Raw genomic sequence first — 15,557 nt, 5'->3', positions numbered from 1 at the left:
GGTATCGCATTAAAATAAAACTTTAAATAATAAATGTCTCGTCGAATATCCTGTAGCGTTTGGAGTGCTTGATTCGTATATCATTTTAATAATACATTGTGCGACAAGTGCGAGAAGTTCGCCCTGTTGCCGATTTGTACGGGTGATCGCACGAGCACCCCAAACGTGAGAGGCGAGGGGACTCACGATAATCAAGCACCCCAAACATGAGAGGTGAGGGAGGGGGGTTGGTACCCCTTATGTCAAAAGATAGCCCTTCTGATCTAATTCTCAAGATCAAGGTCATTGGAGGTTGTTCCGTTTATTTTCATTTCTTCGTAAAAATGCTAATGCCGGCGATCCTCTAACTTTGAAGCATTATAACTTGAAAAGTACTTCATGAAAAAATATTTTATTATAGCGTTTTGGAAAGCTCTCGAGATGTGCTATAAGAATATGCAATGAAAAATGGGGTGTTCCATTTAAAAAAATTAATGTGACCTTGACCTGACCTTCGCTACGCAACCCAAGGTCAAACTGATGTAATCAGTAAATACATCTTTTCAAATGCTACAACTTTTGTCTGAAACATTTTTTTGTAAAACTTATATTTTTCCTGATATTCGGGCGTCCCGGTACTTTCCGAACACCCTGTATATATGTGTGCGTCTGTACGCGTGAATGTATGTGTGTGAGTAAAATGTTTGACGAGTAAAAAATTTAACTTAACGTTTCTCCCAAATTGAATGAGCTACATATATTATCAAAAAGAATAATGTAATATTTTATTAAATTCTTTCTTTATAGAGTATGTATCGTAATAGAGCATTAATTTAGGCAATGTCCTGTTTATTATCCAAAATAAATTAACAATTTCAACTGAATAATAAAAAGCATAATAGATATCCAGTTTTAGATTCAAATTTTGTTTTAACTTCAAAGATGTCTCTGAGATTCGAGAAAGATGTCTTCTAGTGCGTATGGTATGGACATGAGATCTTTTACTGCGACTACTTCTGTTCCGTTATTGTAACAGAGCACACTTTAAGCGATCCTTTTAAGTTGTATTTTTTCTTTTTGTTAAGAGGAAATGCGTTACGCACACCTCCGGGAGGTCGAGGAATCTCCCGAGGGTAGTGTGGGACTTTCCCCTCCCCAAAATAGGGGTAGGGCCTACCCACTAAAAGGTACCTCTACCGGTGCCCTATCCTCGACGGCATTTGTGAGACGTCCCGGGAACCGCTCATGCATTCCTTCCGGGGCGTCCCGCCGCCATTTATAAGTTATATTGAATTTAATCAAAATATATTCACTTGGTTAAGTATGCAGAGTTTAAGTATTGCATTAATTTATCCAATATATTCAACTATTCAAAAAGTACTAACAATAACTAATAATTAAAAGTGGCAAAAGCCAAAGAAAATTTCAAAAAAGACGGACTTGTACAGGCAAGTGTCAGGCAATATTTACACTCTTATATATCGTATCAAGTTTTAAATGATGAAACTTGCACACTTACATCTCTCCGAGAATTTACCTACGAGCGAACGAGATGTCCAGCGCAATCTATCAATAGCTACTGAATCGTGTATCCGAACTCTGCATATTGTAATTTATTTAATAATCTAGAGAAATCTGTTGTAATGATTTCTTCTAGTTGAACAAATCTTGCAAACGTCCAACTATCAAAGACATTAGTTCAATATATTTATTGTCTGCTTTAGTTAACTTTTCATCTTCTAAGTAGAATTACTTATAGTATGCAGTTAGATCAATTTTTTTCGTTAATTGAAAAAACACTTATAGCGTTTCACTACATTTCTGTTTCTATTAACGTTTTACTTTTAACAAAATTTTTAGTAGCTTTATCATTTTTTCTCAATATATAAAGTACGATTTTTCAAGTAGGTTTTCGAAGTAGAGTATTTCTTCATAATATTAAATTAATTATATATAAAAATATAACGAAAAATTTATGCAATTTTACAGTTTGGTGGTTCGGAGGCGATTATAACAGCACTCAGTGACGAATTTCCAATAATCGGCAACAATCGTGAGATTTTTGTTGCGTGCTTGTTTACTTTGTACTTTTTAGTTGGACTTGCCTCCTGTTCACAGGTAAATATGTCAACTATGTACTATTGAGTGTACAACTTAATTCGGTCAGTTTTTTTGCTTGAAAAACACATTTATTTGAATGATAAAATGAATTAACACATTATTGAAAGTATTGTCTATCGCTAGCCACTACTTTTTCCCATCTTTCTGGCAATTTATGGATTCCGTCGCGGAAGAAGCGTTCATCTTTTGAAGCCAAGAATGAATCGAGCCAATTTTTGATACCCTGTTCTGAAGTGAAGTGTATTCCAGTCAAAGCGTTCTGCATCGATCGAAACAAATGGTAGTCGGAAGGGGCAAGGTCTGGGCTATAAGGCGGGTGAGCCAGAACTTCCCATCCGCTATTTTCCAAATAGTTTTTAACCGGAACAGCAACATGAGGCCGAGCGTTGTCATGGTGAAAGATTATGGACTCGTGTCTGGTCGCATATTCTGGACGTTTTTCGGCTATAGCTCGCTTTAAACGGATCAATTGTCGCCTGTAGAAGTCTCCCGTGATGGTTTGACCAGGTTTTAGCAGCTCATAGTGGATCACACCCTTCTGATCCCACCAAATACAGAGCATTACCTTGGCATCATGGATATTCGGCTTCGGCGTTGATGTTCCCGGTTGGCCGGGCTTTACATACGATTTTTTGCGTTTCGGGTTGTCGTAGTGAATCCATTTTTCGTCCCCGGTAATGATTCGATGCAGAAAAGACTTCTTTTTGTACCGTTCAAGCAACATTTCGGACATGCAAAATCGTCGTTCGATATCTCTCGGTTTCAATTCGTATGGGACCCAATTTCCTTGCTTTTGGATGTATCCCGCGGCTTTGAGTCGTTTCGAAATAGCTTGTTGAGTAACTTCCAATGTTCTTGCGAGCTCTTTTTGCGTTTGACACGAATCTTGATCGAGTAATGTTTCTAATTCTTCATCTTCAAACTTTTTCGGTTGACCCGAACGCTCTTTGTCTTCAACACTAAAATCACCACTTTGAAATCGTCGAAACCATTCTCTGCAAGATTTATCCGACGGTGCAGATTCACCATAAACTTCCACAAGCATTCGATGCGCTTCAGCTGTACTTTTCTTCCAATTGAAACAAAAAATCAAAACTTCCCGCAAATGGTGCTTATTTGGAACGAAACTCGACATTTTCAACGCAGTAAAAATTAAACTTGTTGTGCAAAACTCAAAGGCTTGTAAACAATATTTGGTTGACAGATGTTGACACTTCATGATACAGCAAAAATCAGCTGTCGCCGTCAACCATTTATAGCACCTAGAGCCATCTTTTGAAAACGGACCGAACTAAGTTGTACACCCAATATAAGTATACAAAATATATGAAAAATATATATCGAATTTTCTGGCTTAATTTACACTAATTTTATCGCGTTTAAATCTCAATAAATTTCGCGACACAATAAAATAACTCCAATTTTCATCAAGATATTTTACAAATGAAATTTTTTGCGTTGCTTAAGGGGGCAATACTGTTTTTCGGCTGAAAAAGGAAATTATTTTGTGAATTTTTTTTAGAAACTACGCGCCCGATTATTTTGAAACTTGGTATGCTAAATACTACATATTTTATTTGTATGTCAGAATTTTTATAATTATGTATGCTGCAAAATATAAAAATTATTGAAAAACACGTGAAACTGAAATGAGCGATTTTTGCTCCATAGCGCGCATTATATCTCTCGTTAATCTGAAATAAGATAGCTAAAAAATTACACTAGGGACATTCAGTTATCGCTGGAACTAGGGATATTGAAAACGGGTCGTTTTTCAGCAAGTTATAGGTATTTGAAAAAAACGCCTGAAAAATCATTTTAAAAATCAACAGTTTTTCATTAGAAATAAATAGGAAAAGTTAATATATTTTAATTTCACTGGTTCGGACAAAAATAGTACATGTTTTGAATATGTAGCTATAGGCAGAAGTCGATTAATTCAGCAGTTTGTCTCAAATCGTGCTCGCCAGTTAGAGAAAAATCGTTTTGAGAAAAACGCGTTTAAAGTTTTGAATACTATTTAAGCATATATTTCTAATACTTACGTAAATTTCAACCTAATCAGCGATTTCAGGCCCATAGAACAAACACACCTGAGTTGTTCTTTTGTTACTTAGGATTCATTGAACCTTCGTAGACCGCATATATCTGACGAAATTTTAAACGGCTTGGTGAGCGTCGGATTTGACCTGCGCGCCGTTTCGAATAATAGGCTGTAACGCAATTTTACGAATTTTTCGATGCGATAAGTAAGAATAGATTCTTAAAAGTATATTTTTTAATGAAATGTAAAAAAAGAAAAATTGATTTTTTTAATCAGAGAAACGGTATTATCCCCTTAATTTATATATTAAATCTAAAATATATATTTTTATTATATATTTATACGTGCATTTTTTCATATTATGGTATAAATGTTATAAATTGCACTGTTATTTAATATAGGGCGGGTTTTACTTTTTTCACTTGTTGGATCGATATGCGGCCGGATACTCTATGTTATTTGCTGTCCTTGCGGAAACAATTGCTGTTAGTTGGATCTATGGAACGGATCGATTTTGCGCAGATATCAAAGACATGATCGGTTTTTCGCCCGGTGTTTACTGGCGGGTGTGCTGGAAATTTGTAGCACCGCTATTTCTTATGGTATGTTACAAGATGTTATAAAATGTATTACATAGAAATAAATTTGCCTAAAATTATTATTTTCGATTATTCATATATTTCATATGTCGTATGTTTTATGTAGTATCTCATAAAAGCCATTATTGCTTTAAAAACAAAGAATAGATTTGATATTTATGGCAACCTTTATATGGGAAAATATGTTTATGACTATGTTTTTTATTTTATTATAGTTCATTATCGTCTACGGCCTAATGGGTTACGAACCTTTAACATACGAAGGCTACGTTTATCCTGTTTGGGCAAATGTATTGGGTTGGCTGATCGCATGTTCTTCTATTATTATGATCCCGGGTATGGCGATTTACAAAATCATGAGCACACCCGGCTCTGTCGTTCAAGTAAGTGTTCTATTTAAAAAAAATTTGTTATAATAATCAATATTTCTTCAATTTAAGAATTAACATAGAAAATCATACATGCGCATAGGCGATATTGCTTGACAGTATCGATATATTGTATCGATATGTCGTATCGTCATAATCATAGACATATATACATAGTAATAGCATATATACCAGACTGCGCGGTTTGTGCAGAGAAGTGAACCCGAAATGGAAAGACAGATATATGCGTCCAATAAGGCGTTTCTTGTTTAATTGTGCAGTTGGTGGGAAGAAGTAACACACATATGTTATACTATTGGAATTCAGCAAAATTACTATATAAATTAAATGAACCGGAGTTGGTAAAAGCTTGGTACACAAAAGTCAAATATCATTTTGCGAAATTTGCAATAGTTTTCGAGTAATTAATTATTTTGTCTGAGCAAATAAGCGCGCGACCGCGATACATGCGAATCGCGGCTCGCTACATCCCTCCGCCCATAGCTACGAGATATAGCGTATCTCATAGCCGCGATTCGCATGTATCACGGTTGCGCGCCGGTCCGAGCACATATTTGCTCAGACAAAATAATTAATTACTCGAAAACTATTGCAAATTTCGCAAAATGATATTTGACTTTTCTGTACCAAGCTTTTACCAAGTTCATCTAATTTATATAGTAATTTTGCTGAATCCCAATTAAAACTGCTAGTTCAGGGCAAGTTTTACTAAGTTTTATTTCACTTAACCGATTTAGCAACCTTGCAGGATTCTAACTGAAACCATAGACATAATAAGAATAGACTAAACGTGTTTTTGTTTGACAGTGAAGATCAGATAGGAAAGGATAGAAAACAAGTGCCGTGTAGTTCCTTTATAGAAATATCATACTAACAAGTAACACTAGGGAAGTGATAATCACCGATTTTCCTGAAACTGCGCATACAAGTAGTTCTTCAAAAACTATTAGACACGTATTTTTTTGTTTTTCCCCAAAAACGAATTTTGGGGTAGAAATCGCCCCTACAAATTTTGGTGGAGGGGTAAGAGGTACTTTACAAACTGTTTGTAGGATTCGTATGAAATTTGGTATCTAGGGCTTTTTGGCCTCGCTGATTTCGAATTTGAAGTCAGTTTTTGAAAATTCAAAATGGCGGATCCAATATGGCGGACGGATTTTAATTTTATTAAAGATTTCTATGAAACATGGTATGTAGGGGTTTTTGGCCTCGCTGATTACGAATCTGAAGTCAGTTTTTGAAAATTCAAAATGGCGGATCAAATATGGCGAACAGATTTTTAAACAGAACTAGATTTTTATGAAACTTCGAATTTTCGATCTTCTTCAGTCGCTGAATAAGAATCAGAAATTCTTCTTTGAACTACATTCAGCGTTACTCATTGTCAGGAAGAACGCCGTGGACTTCTTTGTAATAAAAGAAAAATAATTTTTGGGTTTATCGACATTTTCGAAAATATTGGTTTTTCCTTTTGAAGATTGAGGGCGTCAGTTATACATTAAACTTACCTGGTATTGAATTTTAAAAAGCTCTTGATATTCTATGAATAAAAGAAAATTAAAACCAATACTTACCTGCTACTACAGTCTAAATGTAACTTCTTTAAATGTATTATAAAGATTAAAAAACATGCATAAGACATGAGGCGTATACTTATTACATGTATTTTACATGTGAGCAGATACAGCTGATGAACTGACTGACATCTACAAATTCTGTATGAAATTGATTCTCAAACTTACCTGCGAGTTTATATGGTTCTTTTAATTATTAGGTTCTTGGTCTTTATTAATAATTCGCAAGTGAGTTCAAGCACCAGTTCCTTATAGTATCTGTAGATGTCAGTCACCTCAGCAGCCATATCTTCTCACATGTAAGATTCATCTTTAAAATAATAAAGTAGACGCCTTATGTTTTTTGAATATTTTTTAATCTTTATAACACATTTAAATCAGTTGTATTTATACTGCAAGAGCAGGTAAGTATTGGTTGTGCCACATAGCATACATTTGTAGATGTCAGTCAGCCCAGCAGCTATATCTGCTTACACGTAAGATCGAATCGGTCTGTCCAGAATCGGCGTAGCGGAGTATAATACATTTAAATAGTATAATATTTTAACATTTTAATAATATAGTACATTTAATTCAGTTGTATTTATACTGCAATAGCAGGTAAGTATTGGTTTTTACTTTCTTTTTTTTACAGTATAAGAAAAACTTTTTAAAACTCAATATTAGGTAAGTTTAATTTTAAACTAACGCCATCATTGGTCAAAGGAAGAAACCTTCAAAAATGTCGATGAACCTAAAAGATATTGTTCTCTTATTACAACAAAGTTTTAATCGTCCAGAATACAATCTGAAAACAGTAATTATAGAAGAAGAAAGATTATTTGCTCTTCATTTAGAGAATTTAATCAAAGAATCTGTTGACACCCAAATATTCTTTGAAAGTTTTGATAGCGGAAAAGTCACAGGCAAGAGGACTCACAGCAAAAACCTCCCGAAAAGTAAGAGGCAAGGGAACTCATATAAAAAAACTCCCGATATTGTGAGAGGCAAGGGAACTCACATAAAAAAACTCCCGATATTGTGAGAGGCAAGGGAACTCACAGCAAAAAACTCCCGATATTGTGAGAGGCAAGGGAACTCACAGCAAAAAACTCCCGATATTTTGAGAGGCAAGGGGACTTACAGAAAAAACCTCCCGAAAAGTGAGAGGCAAGGGGACTCACTTTTAATAAAACACCCCAATGGGAACAAAAAGCTACTACGTCCACGTCGTTGTTCCTGGGTAATGCTAAAAAAGTAGTTCAAAAAAGAATTTCTGATTCGTAATCAGCGAGGCCAAAAACCCTTAAATACCATGTTTTATAGAAATCCTTTAAAAAATGAAAATCCGTCCGCCATATTGGATCCGCCATTTTGAATTTTCAAAAACTGACTTCAGATTCGTAATCAGCGAGGCCAAAAAGCCCTAGATACCAAATTTCATACGAATCCTACAAACAGTTTGTAAAGTACCTCTTACCCCTTCCCCCCACCAAAATTTATAGGGGCGATTTCTACCCCAAAATTCGTTTTTGGGGAAAAACAAAAAAATACGTGTTTAATAGTTTTTGAAGAACTACTTGTATATGCAGTTTCAGGAAAATCGGTGAGTATCACTTCCCTAGTGTTACTTGCAAGAATCATTGATAATTACTTATTTTCAGTATTAAAAATACTGGCTAATAAGTAATTATCAATGGTTCTTAGTATGATATTTCTATAAGGGTTTTCTCTGTATATTCGCGCACGTGCAGTTAGATACAAACAACATATGACATACATATGTGTTAACTCTCCCCCACACAACACCAAATGATTACAAAAATGTTGCAAAAATATTACATTGCAAGTTTGCAATATTGCAGCAACGTTGCTGCAACGTTGCAGGATGATTGCAGCAAGGATGTAATATTTCTTCTCGGAGAGATTGCAGTGCATCATTATAGCAATGTTGCAGAACAATTTATTTGCAATAATGCAACATTATTGCATACGGGATAAATATAAACAAATAGGCGGAACTGTTTTACAATGCAAGATTGTTAGCATTGCATTACTGACGGTCTCGGCTCTGTAAGTTAAGATGTACATAAAAGTGTTAAAATTCATACAGCACAGAAGCTTGCAGCAACATTGCTACAATGTGACAAGATTGCATATTGCAGTGCAATATTGCAGAGATATTGCAGTGACTTTAATTTGCAATATTACTTTAGTAATATTATTGCAGCAAAATTTCAAAAATAGTACGAATATAATATAATATTTTTTACTTATTTACTAGTTATTTTTGTTACTTGTATTTAAAATTCAGTAATGTTTCATATCAATAGTGCTTATAAAATAGTACTTAGAATAATACTTGTTAGTGGCAGCCATTAATACTAGAATTTGTCTTATTACATATTTCTTATCCCATACAGCACAGAAGCTTGCAGCAACATTGCTACAACGTTGCAAGATTGTACATTGCAGTGCAATGTTGCAGAGATATTAATTTATAATATTACTTTAGCAATATTGCAGCACTATTTCAAAAATATGACGAATATAATATAATATTTTTTACTTATTTACTAGTTATTTTTGTTACTTGTATTTCAAATTCAGTAATATTTCACATCAATAGTGCTTATAGAATAGTACTCAGAATAGTACTTGTTAGTAGCAGTCATTAATACTAGAATTTGTCTTATTACATATTTCTTAAACTTCTTATACCCGTTTTTTCGGAGAAAATACTTTCTTTAGATTTAATACTCGTACTTGTTTAATTTTGTGGTTTTTTGTTTCATTAAAATATTATATTTTTAAACAAAATATCATTTTTTGAAATGATGAAAATAAAAGTTTTTATTTCGTTCAAGGAAATCATGTCATTTGATAAAACAACATTATTGTTTTAAATAGTATTTTATAAAAATTTCTCTCAAAATTTAGTAATTTGATTTTTCTAATTTGAATTTTCTTGGATTTTTCATTTTTTTGGTTAAAATTAATCATTATAACATTCTGTTAAAAATTTAAAATAATTATCACTGGTTCACTACATTATATCAATATTCATCGCATATCGAATGTTGTTGCATTGTTTCAATATCTATCAGTAAATTATCAAATAAACACCAAGTTAAAGTTATATAACTATTATTTGGTGTTTGCCAAGTATGTTATACTGTGAACACATAAGGATACATTATATAAGCATAAATCGTAAGAATATCGTTGGAGTCATTGGAAATCACCGCGTGCCGCTCGATCGTTAGGTTAAGCAGTACGGAATCAGGACATGGGTGAGATGACTGGTGGTTACCGCTTGGCATCGAAATTATCGAGAAAAGATTCACGAAAGTTTGAAGTGTGTTGTTGACAATCTTCGATACCTAATGGTTTATAAGACATGAAAAATTAGGAATTATAAGAATAATTTTTTAAATATTATGATTTTCTTATTTGTCACCTCGGCATAATAATTCTCAGTATTTGATTACTATCAATATCTAACAGTGATTTTATTATCAGTATTCACTAGAAATTAAGTACTGGCCAAAAATTACTGAATTACTGATAATACTTAATCACTAATAATTTTTCAATATTTCTTAGTATGATATTTCTGTAAAGGTATAAAGTAATAATAATATTGCATATGTATTATAATGCAATGTTGCTGCAATATCATGTGGCAATATTTCTCAGACGGAAATTTTACCGTTGCTGCAACACTGCTGCAATCTTGCAGCAAAATTTCACAATATTTTTGCAATGTTACAATCTTGCAGGAAAAATTGTTGCAATGTTGCTGCAATATTGGTGTGTTGTATGAGAATGTACATAAAAGTGTCCTCCAGCAATAAGTGTGTGTAATATCTTAAATATATTAATTGCTGCAAAAGACTTTAATGTACATTTTGATTTTAGAGAACCGAGGACATTGTTGTACATGATGCGATGATAATAATTCTGCGTAGTAAAATAGTTCCGCGTTTTTGTTTATATTCATCCTGTAAGCAAAGATATTACTCGATAAAGTGATGCATATTGGAATTATAATTATATTAAAAATCATATTATAAACATTGAAAAACTGTTATTATAAAAGTGTCTATTGAGACTTGATTCACGATTGTTTTTCAATAATATAATATTTTTCAGCAAATACAGAATTGAGACTATCGACAGTATTTACCAAAAATTCATACTATAAATTGTTGTCACAATCAAAGACATTTCACTGAACATGCAATTTTATAGTAAGCTTGTTACGTCGTGGAGGAGAGCATTACGTAACGAAATGCTTACGATAATCCTCAGCTATACATGTAGGTCGAAAAACGAGTCAGCGACCAGAAGGGTCGTTTTACACGCGCGTCGACATACGGCGAGTGGTTCTTTTTGTGTCAGAGACGTGAGTCCCTTTACCAGGGATAGAACTTAGAGCGAATAATCAGAGGGAAAGGGGGTTAAAGAAAATGGAATTTTAAGTCGGAATAATTAATTAATAAACACACAAAATGCTTATTTAGCGCGGCTCGTGTTATTAGGAGTGTGCATTAATTTTAAAGGATTTTTAAGATATGTCATAACTAGTACAATATGACCATATTGTTGCTACCTTCATGTCAAAGCACTATCATGTGGCTTTAGTTATGTGTCATTTTGCCGAAGTGTAAACAACATTGTTTTTTTAGCATTGAATATGTTGAATTTTGTGCAAAAAAAACGCAATTTGCGGGAAGCATTGCTTTTTTGCTTTTATTTGAAGAAAAATGCTGCTGAAAGTCAACGAATGCTGTCGGAAGCTTATGGTGATTATACTCCATCGATTTCAACATGTGAGTACTGATTTCGACGCTATAAAAAAGGTGATTTTGATACGGAAGGCAAAGAACGTCCAGGCCAGCTGAAAAAGTTTGAAGATGAGGAAGTGAAAGTTTACTCAATCAAGACCCGAGTCAAACGCAAGAAGAACTTGCAGAATCATTAATGTTGATCGATCAACGATTTCCAGAAGTTTGAAGGCCATTGGAATGATTCAAAAGCAAGGAAATTAAGTGCTGTACGAGTTGAAGCCGAGGGACGTCGAAAAGCGCAAAATGACCTGTGAATTGTTCCTTCAAAGACACAGAAGAAAAAGTTTTTTGACTCGTGATGGGTAATGAAAAATGAATACGCTACGATAATCCGAAGTGTAAAAAATCATGGTGTAGGTCAGGCGAACCATCAACATCGACGGCGAATATTCATAGCGCCAAGCTTATGCTTTGTATTTGGTGGGATCAGCTGGATGTAGTATATTATGAGCTGCTTCAACCCAACGAAACCATCACTGGGAAACGCTACCAACAACAATTGATGCAATTATGCCGAGCATTGAAGCAAAAACGACTAGATTACGCGAAAAGACACGACAAAGTGATTTTCCTGCACGACAACGCTCGGCCACATGTTGCGAAACCGGTCAAGGAAACGTTAAAAGCGCTTAACTGGGATGTCTTACCAGACCCGCCGTATTCTCCAGATATTGCTCCTTCCGATTACTATTTATTTCGATCTCATAATCTGTCTGACCAGCGCTTCCATTCTTATGAGAATATCAAAAAATGGGTCGATTCGTGGATAGCCTCAAAAGATGTGTCGTTCTTTCGACGTGGAATCCACCTATTATCAGAAAGATTGGAAAAAGTAGTGGCTAGCGATGGACAATATTTTGAATGATCAATGTGTAACCATTTTTTCACAATAAAGCTGTATTTTTACCAAAAAATTACTTAAAATTAATGAACACTCCTAATACAATTCAGAGGATTACAAAAGCGAAAGTAAAATAACAAATTTGTGAGTTATAAGTGTGCGTGTATGTGTGTAGGGAGGGACTCAGGTACGTAGTTTAAGAATGAATACGTGGTGATGGAAAGCTGGACTGTGAATTTAGCACGGGAAAAGGAGGTAGGATATGCTTAGGGAAATCGGAAGAATTGTTGACTCCGAGGAAAGAGACGAGTATCAGACTCATCGGAATTATTGAAATGACTAAAAAAATGCGGCGGAAGCGGTAGTGAGATTTAAAATAAACGACTTATTTTCGGAATATGGAACGGATGTAGATTATCACGAGAATTTAGTCCTCAGAGCGTGTCCTTCTTGCGACTTGTTTATTGTGTCTGTAATGCCCTCTCAGATTGCTGGGCATTTTCTGAGTTCGGTTACTGTCCGAGTGATGTACACCAAAACTTTGTTTTAACTCGCGTCGCGGAAAACAATAGTTACTCGATCGTATCATCGAGACAAGATGACTTAAGGTCCAAAATGAATATTGAAGTGACAACGGCCTTAGAGAACTTTGGGAAAGGAATAAGAGACTCAGCTCTAAGAAGTATCTGATCTGACAATGCGAACGCAAATGCGTCTGCGAATATGAGTATGAATGCGCGTATGAATGCGAATACGAGTATGAATGCGAATGCGAATACAAATATAAATGTGCGTATGAATGTGCCCGCGGCGCGGAGTCGTGGTTTTTAAAAGATATGAGTCAGGGGTGGTTTGGTTTGGAAAATGTGAATTTTCGGGGATACTTGTTTTTAGATTCGTTAGAAGTGGTAGATATGGGGTGAGATCTGCAGTCAGTAATACTTTAAGAAAAATGGTTAGGATGATTTCTTTGGCTGGGGTTATGGGTGGAGAAAAATCGCATGTTTTGGAGGAATTTCAAGGTAGTGAGGGAATCTTCAGGGCAAGCTGTCGAGGATGAGAGAGAGAGAGAGAGAGAGAGAGAGAGAGAGAGAGAGAGAGAGAGAGAGGGCAGGAGGAAGAGGAAGGGGAGAAGAGAACCGTATATCGGATAAAATCGGTAAAAGGCCAAATTGCCAGCGCTCGGCGGTCCAAAACGTTACACCACGCAAGTAAATCGTCGACATAGCGCGCATCGCCCGATGTATTTACGAGCGAATGCCTCGGAAAGGCAAGGCTCTCGGAATATTTAACCCGCCATTACACCTCGTTAATATCGTTTCGAGAGCCGCCACGGCATTTAATTATCCCCAATTTCGCGATTTCCCGGGAGAAAAAGAGAAGGAGAGAGAAAGAGGGAATGAGACCGACAAGGAACCGAGCTTGCCGCGCATGAGAAACGCGAGAAGAAGCTGAAAAGCCGAAGGAGACGAAGTAACGCAGAAAGTCGTAATCGGTGGCTGAAAGAGAGAGAGGGGGAAGCGTCTTTTAAAGGACTTCCTGCAAGAGAAGATTGTTGGAGCTGGGAAGAGTGAGAACGAGAGGACAGCCTCCTCTCGTTCGACGTCGCCATGACGAGAAAATTAAATGATTATGGGTAAACGATATCAAAGGAGCGGGATACGTGTATCTCAATTCTTCAGCCTGACGGGACGGCGAGATTGCGTATTTTTAAGCTCCGCCTAACGGCAGAAAGAGGAATTCCCTTCGTCGCGGACACCCCCGAGCGGATTTCGTCCTGCGTTTCGTTTCACGCCAGGGCGACTCGATGCCGCAACGACGTCGCTTTCGACAACATTTTCGCCTCGAAGGCGTCCTCGAAACTGCCATCCCGCCGTCGAGCCGTTTCCTCTTTTTCCGCCGCCACTTTGCGATCGATTTTTCCTTTCCTTTTTCAAAGCTCTCCTTGCAGCGCATGAACTTTTTGTCGGATGGAATATCGCGACGCGTACAGTCGGTATAACTCGTTTTCAACTTTTTATTACTATAATTTATTATAGTAGTAAAATATATATATTTATTATAGTATAAATTTATTTATTTAATAGTAAATATATATACACACTATACATTATAATTATATCTATATCTTTAGGATGTTGCAGTTCAATTTCACAATCTCTCGTGAGAACATAGAGCGAATTGAGATGAACAGAAAAGCTCCATATCGTTTTGCGAAAATTGCAATAATGATCGCGATATTAATTATAGATTTATGAATGATGACGCATGATATGATAGATGAGCCGTAGTGATGACGTCTGCCATCGTGTGCTTGTACATTAGGTCAGACTGAACAAAAAAGTCCTCTACCATTTTGTAAATAATTATGTAGATTTTTAATGATTAATTAAAGAAAATTGTTACACAATTTTATCCCGATAATGTACCAATCCTCTTTAATTAATAACTAAAAATCTACGTGGTCATTTGCAAAGTGGTAGAGGATTTTTGTTTGACTTAATGTACAGCTCATCTACCATATTAACCGTCATCATTTATAAATCTTCTTCAATCAATACCTCGATAGTTGTTGCAAATATCGCAAAATGGTACAGGTTCACTCTTATGTATTCATCTCAATCCACTCTACACCCTTACGAGAGATTATGAAATCGATCGAATGATGCGACATTTCACTGCAAACGGATTGTCTTTCGGACAATTATTGTCTTTGAATTTTGCATTTATTGCTTTGCCGTATCTTGGGACGAGAATGCCAGTTGACGGGTTTCATCCCCCCCGAAACCCCGTTACCGCGAGCACTGGCGGCGGGATATAGGAGGTGGTCGGGGAACGAATCCAGTTACGCGTAACGGTATTTCGATGCATTAATATTTTCGTGCGAGCGAATCGTATAATGTCACTGCGGCCGGACCGCCGCATCCGGATTACGAATTAATTGCCGCGCGATGAAATCAAAACATCCACCTCCGTTTATAATTAATGTTATTGCGTCGTGCAAAGGGCGGTTTACCGCAGGTAAATCGCCGCGACCGAGCGCGGAAGTAAATACGAGTTGATCTACGATCATTTTCGAAGGGAACGGGGATATCGCGTACGCTCTTTCACTCTCTCTTGTTCTCTCTCTCTCCTTCTCTCTCTCTCCCTCTCTCTCCTTCTCTCTCCTTCTCTCTCT

At 35.9% G+C, this 15,557-nt stretch overlaps 1 protein-coding gene across 1 annotated transcript in view; it reads left to right on the top strand.

The window, feature by feature from the left end:
* LOC116850174 (sodium-dependent dopamine transporter) overlaps positions 1 to 15,557 on the top strand; it is a 400,294-nt gene that overhangs the window by 321,446 nt on the left and 63,291 nt on the right. The window contains exons 9-11 of the mRNA XM_032828139.1: positions 1,969 to 2,097; positions 4,546 to 4,746; positions 4,959 to 5,126. Coding sequence (XP_032684030.1) covers positions 1,969 to 2,097; positions 4,546 to 4,746; positions 4,959 to 5,126 — 498 coding nt within the window. The remainder of the gene's footprint in view (positions 1 to 1,968; positions 2,098 to 4,545; positions 4,747 to 4,958; positions 5,127 to 15,557) is intronic.

This window comes from Odontomachus brunneus, unplaced genomic scaffold (assembly GCF_010583005.1).
Source record: "Odontomachus brunneus isolate Ranch 3 - 2012 unplaced genomic scaffold, Obru_v1 Obru_scaffold_135, whole genome shotgun sequence".
In the NCBI taxonomy this organism is placed as follows: Eukaryota; Metazoa; Arthropoda; class Insecta; order Hymenoptera; family Formicidae; genus Odontomachus; species Odontomachus brunneus.
This window is presented reverse-complemented; position numbering and strand designations above follow the sequence as displayed.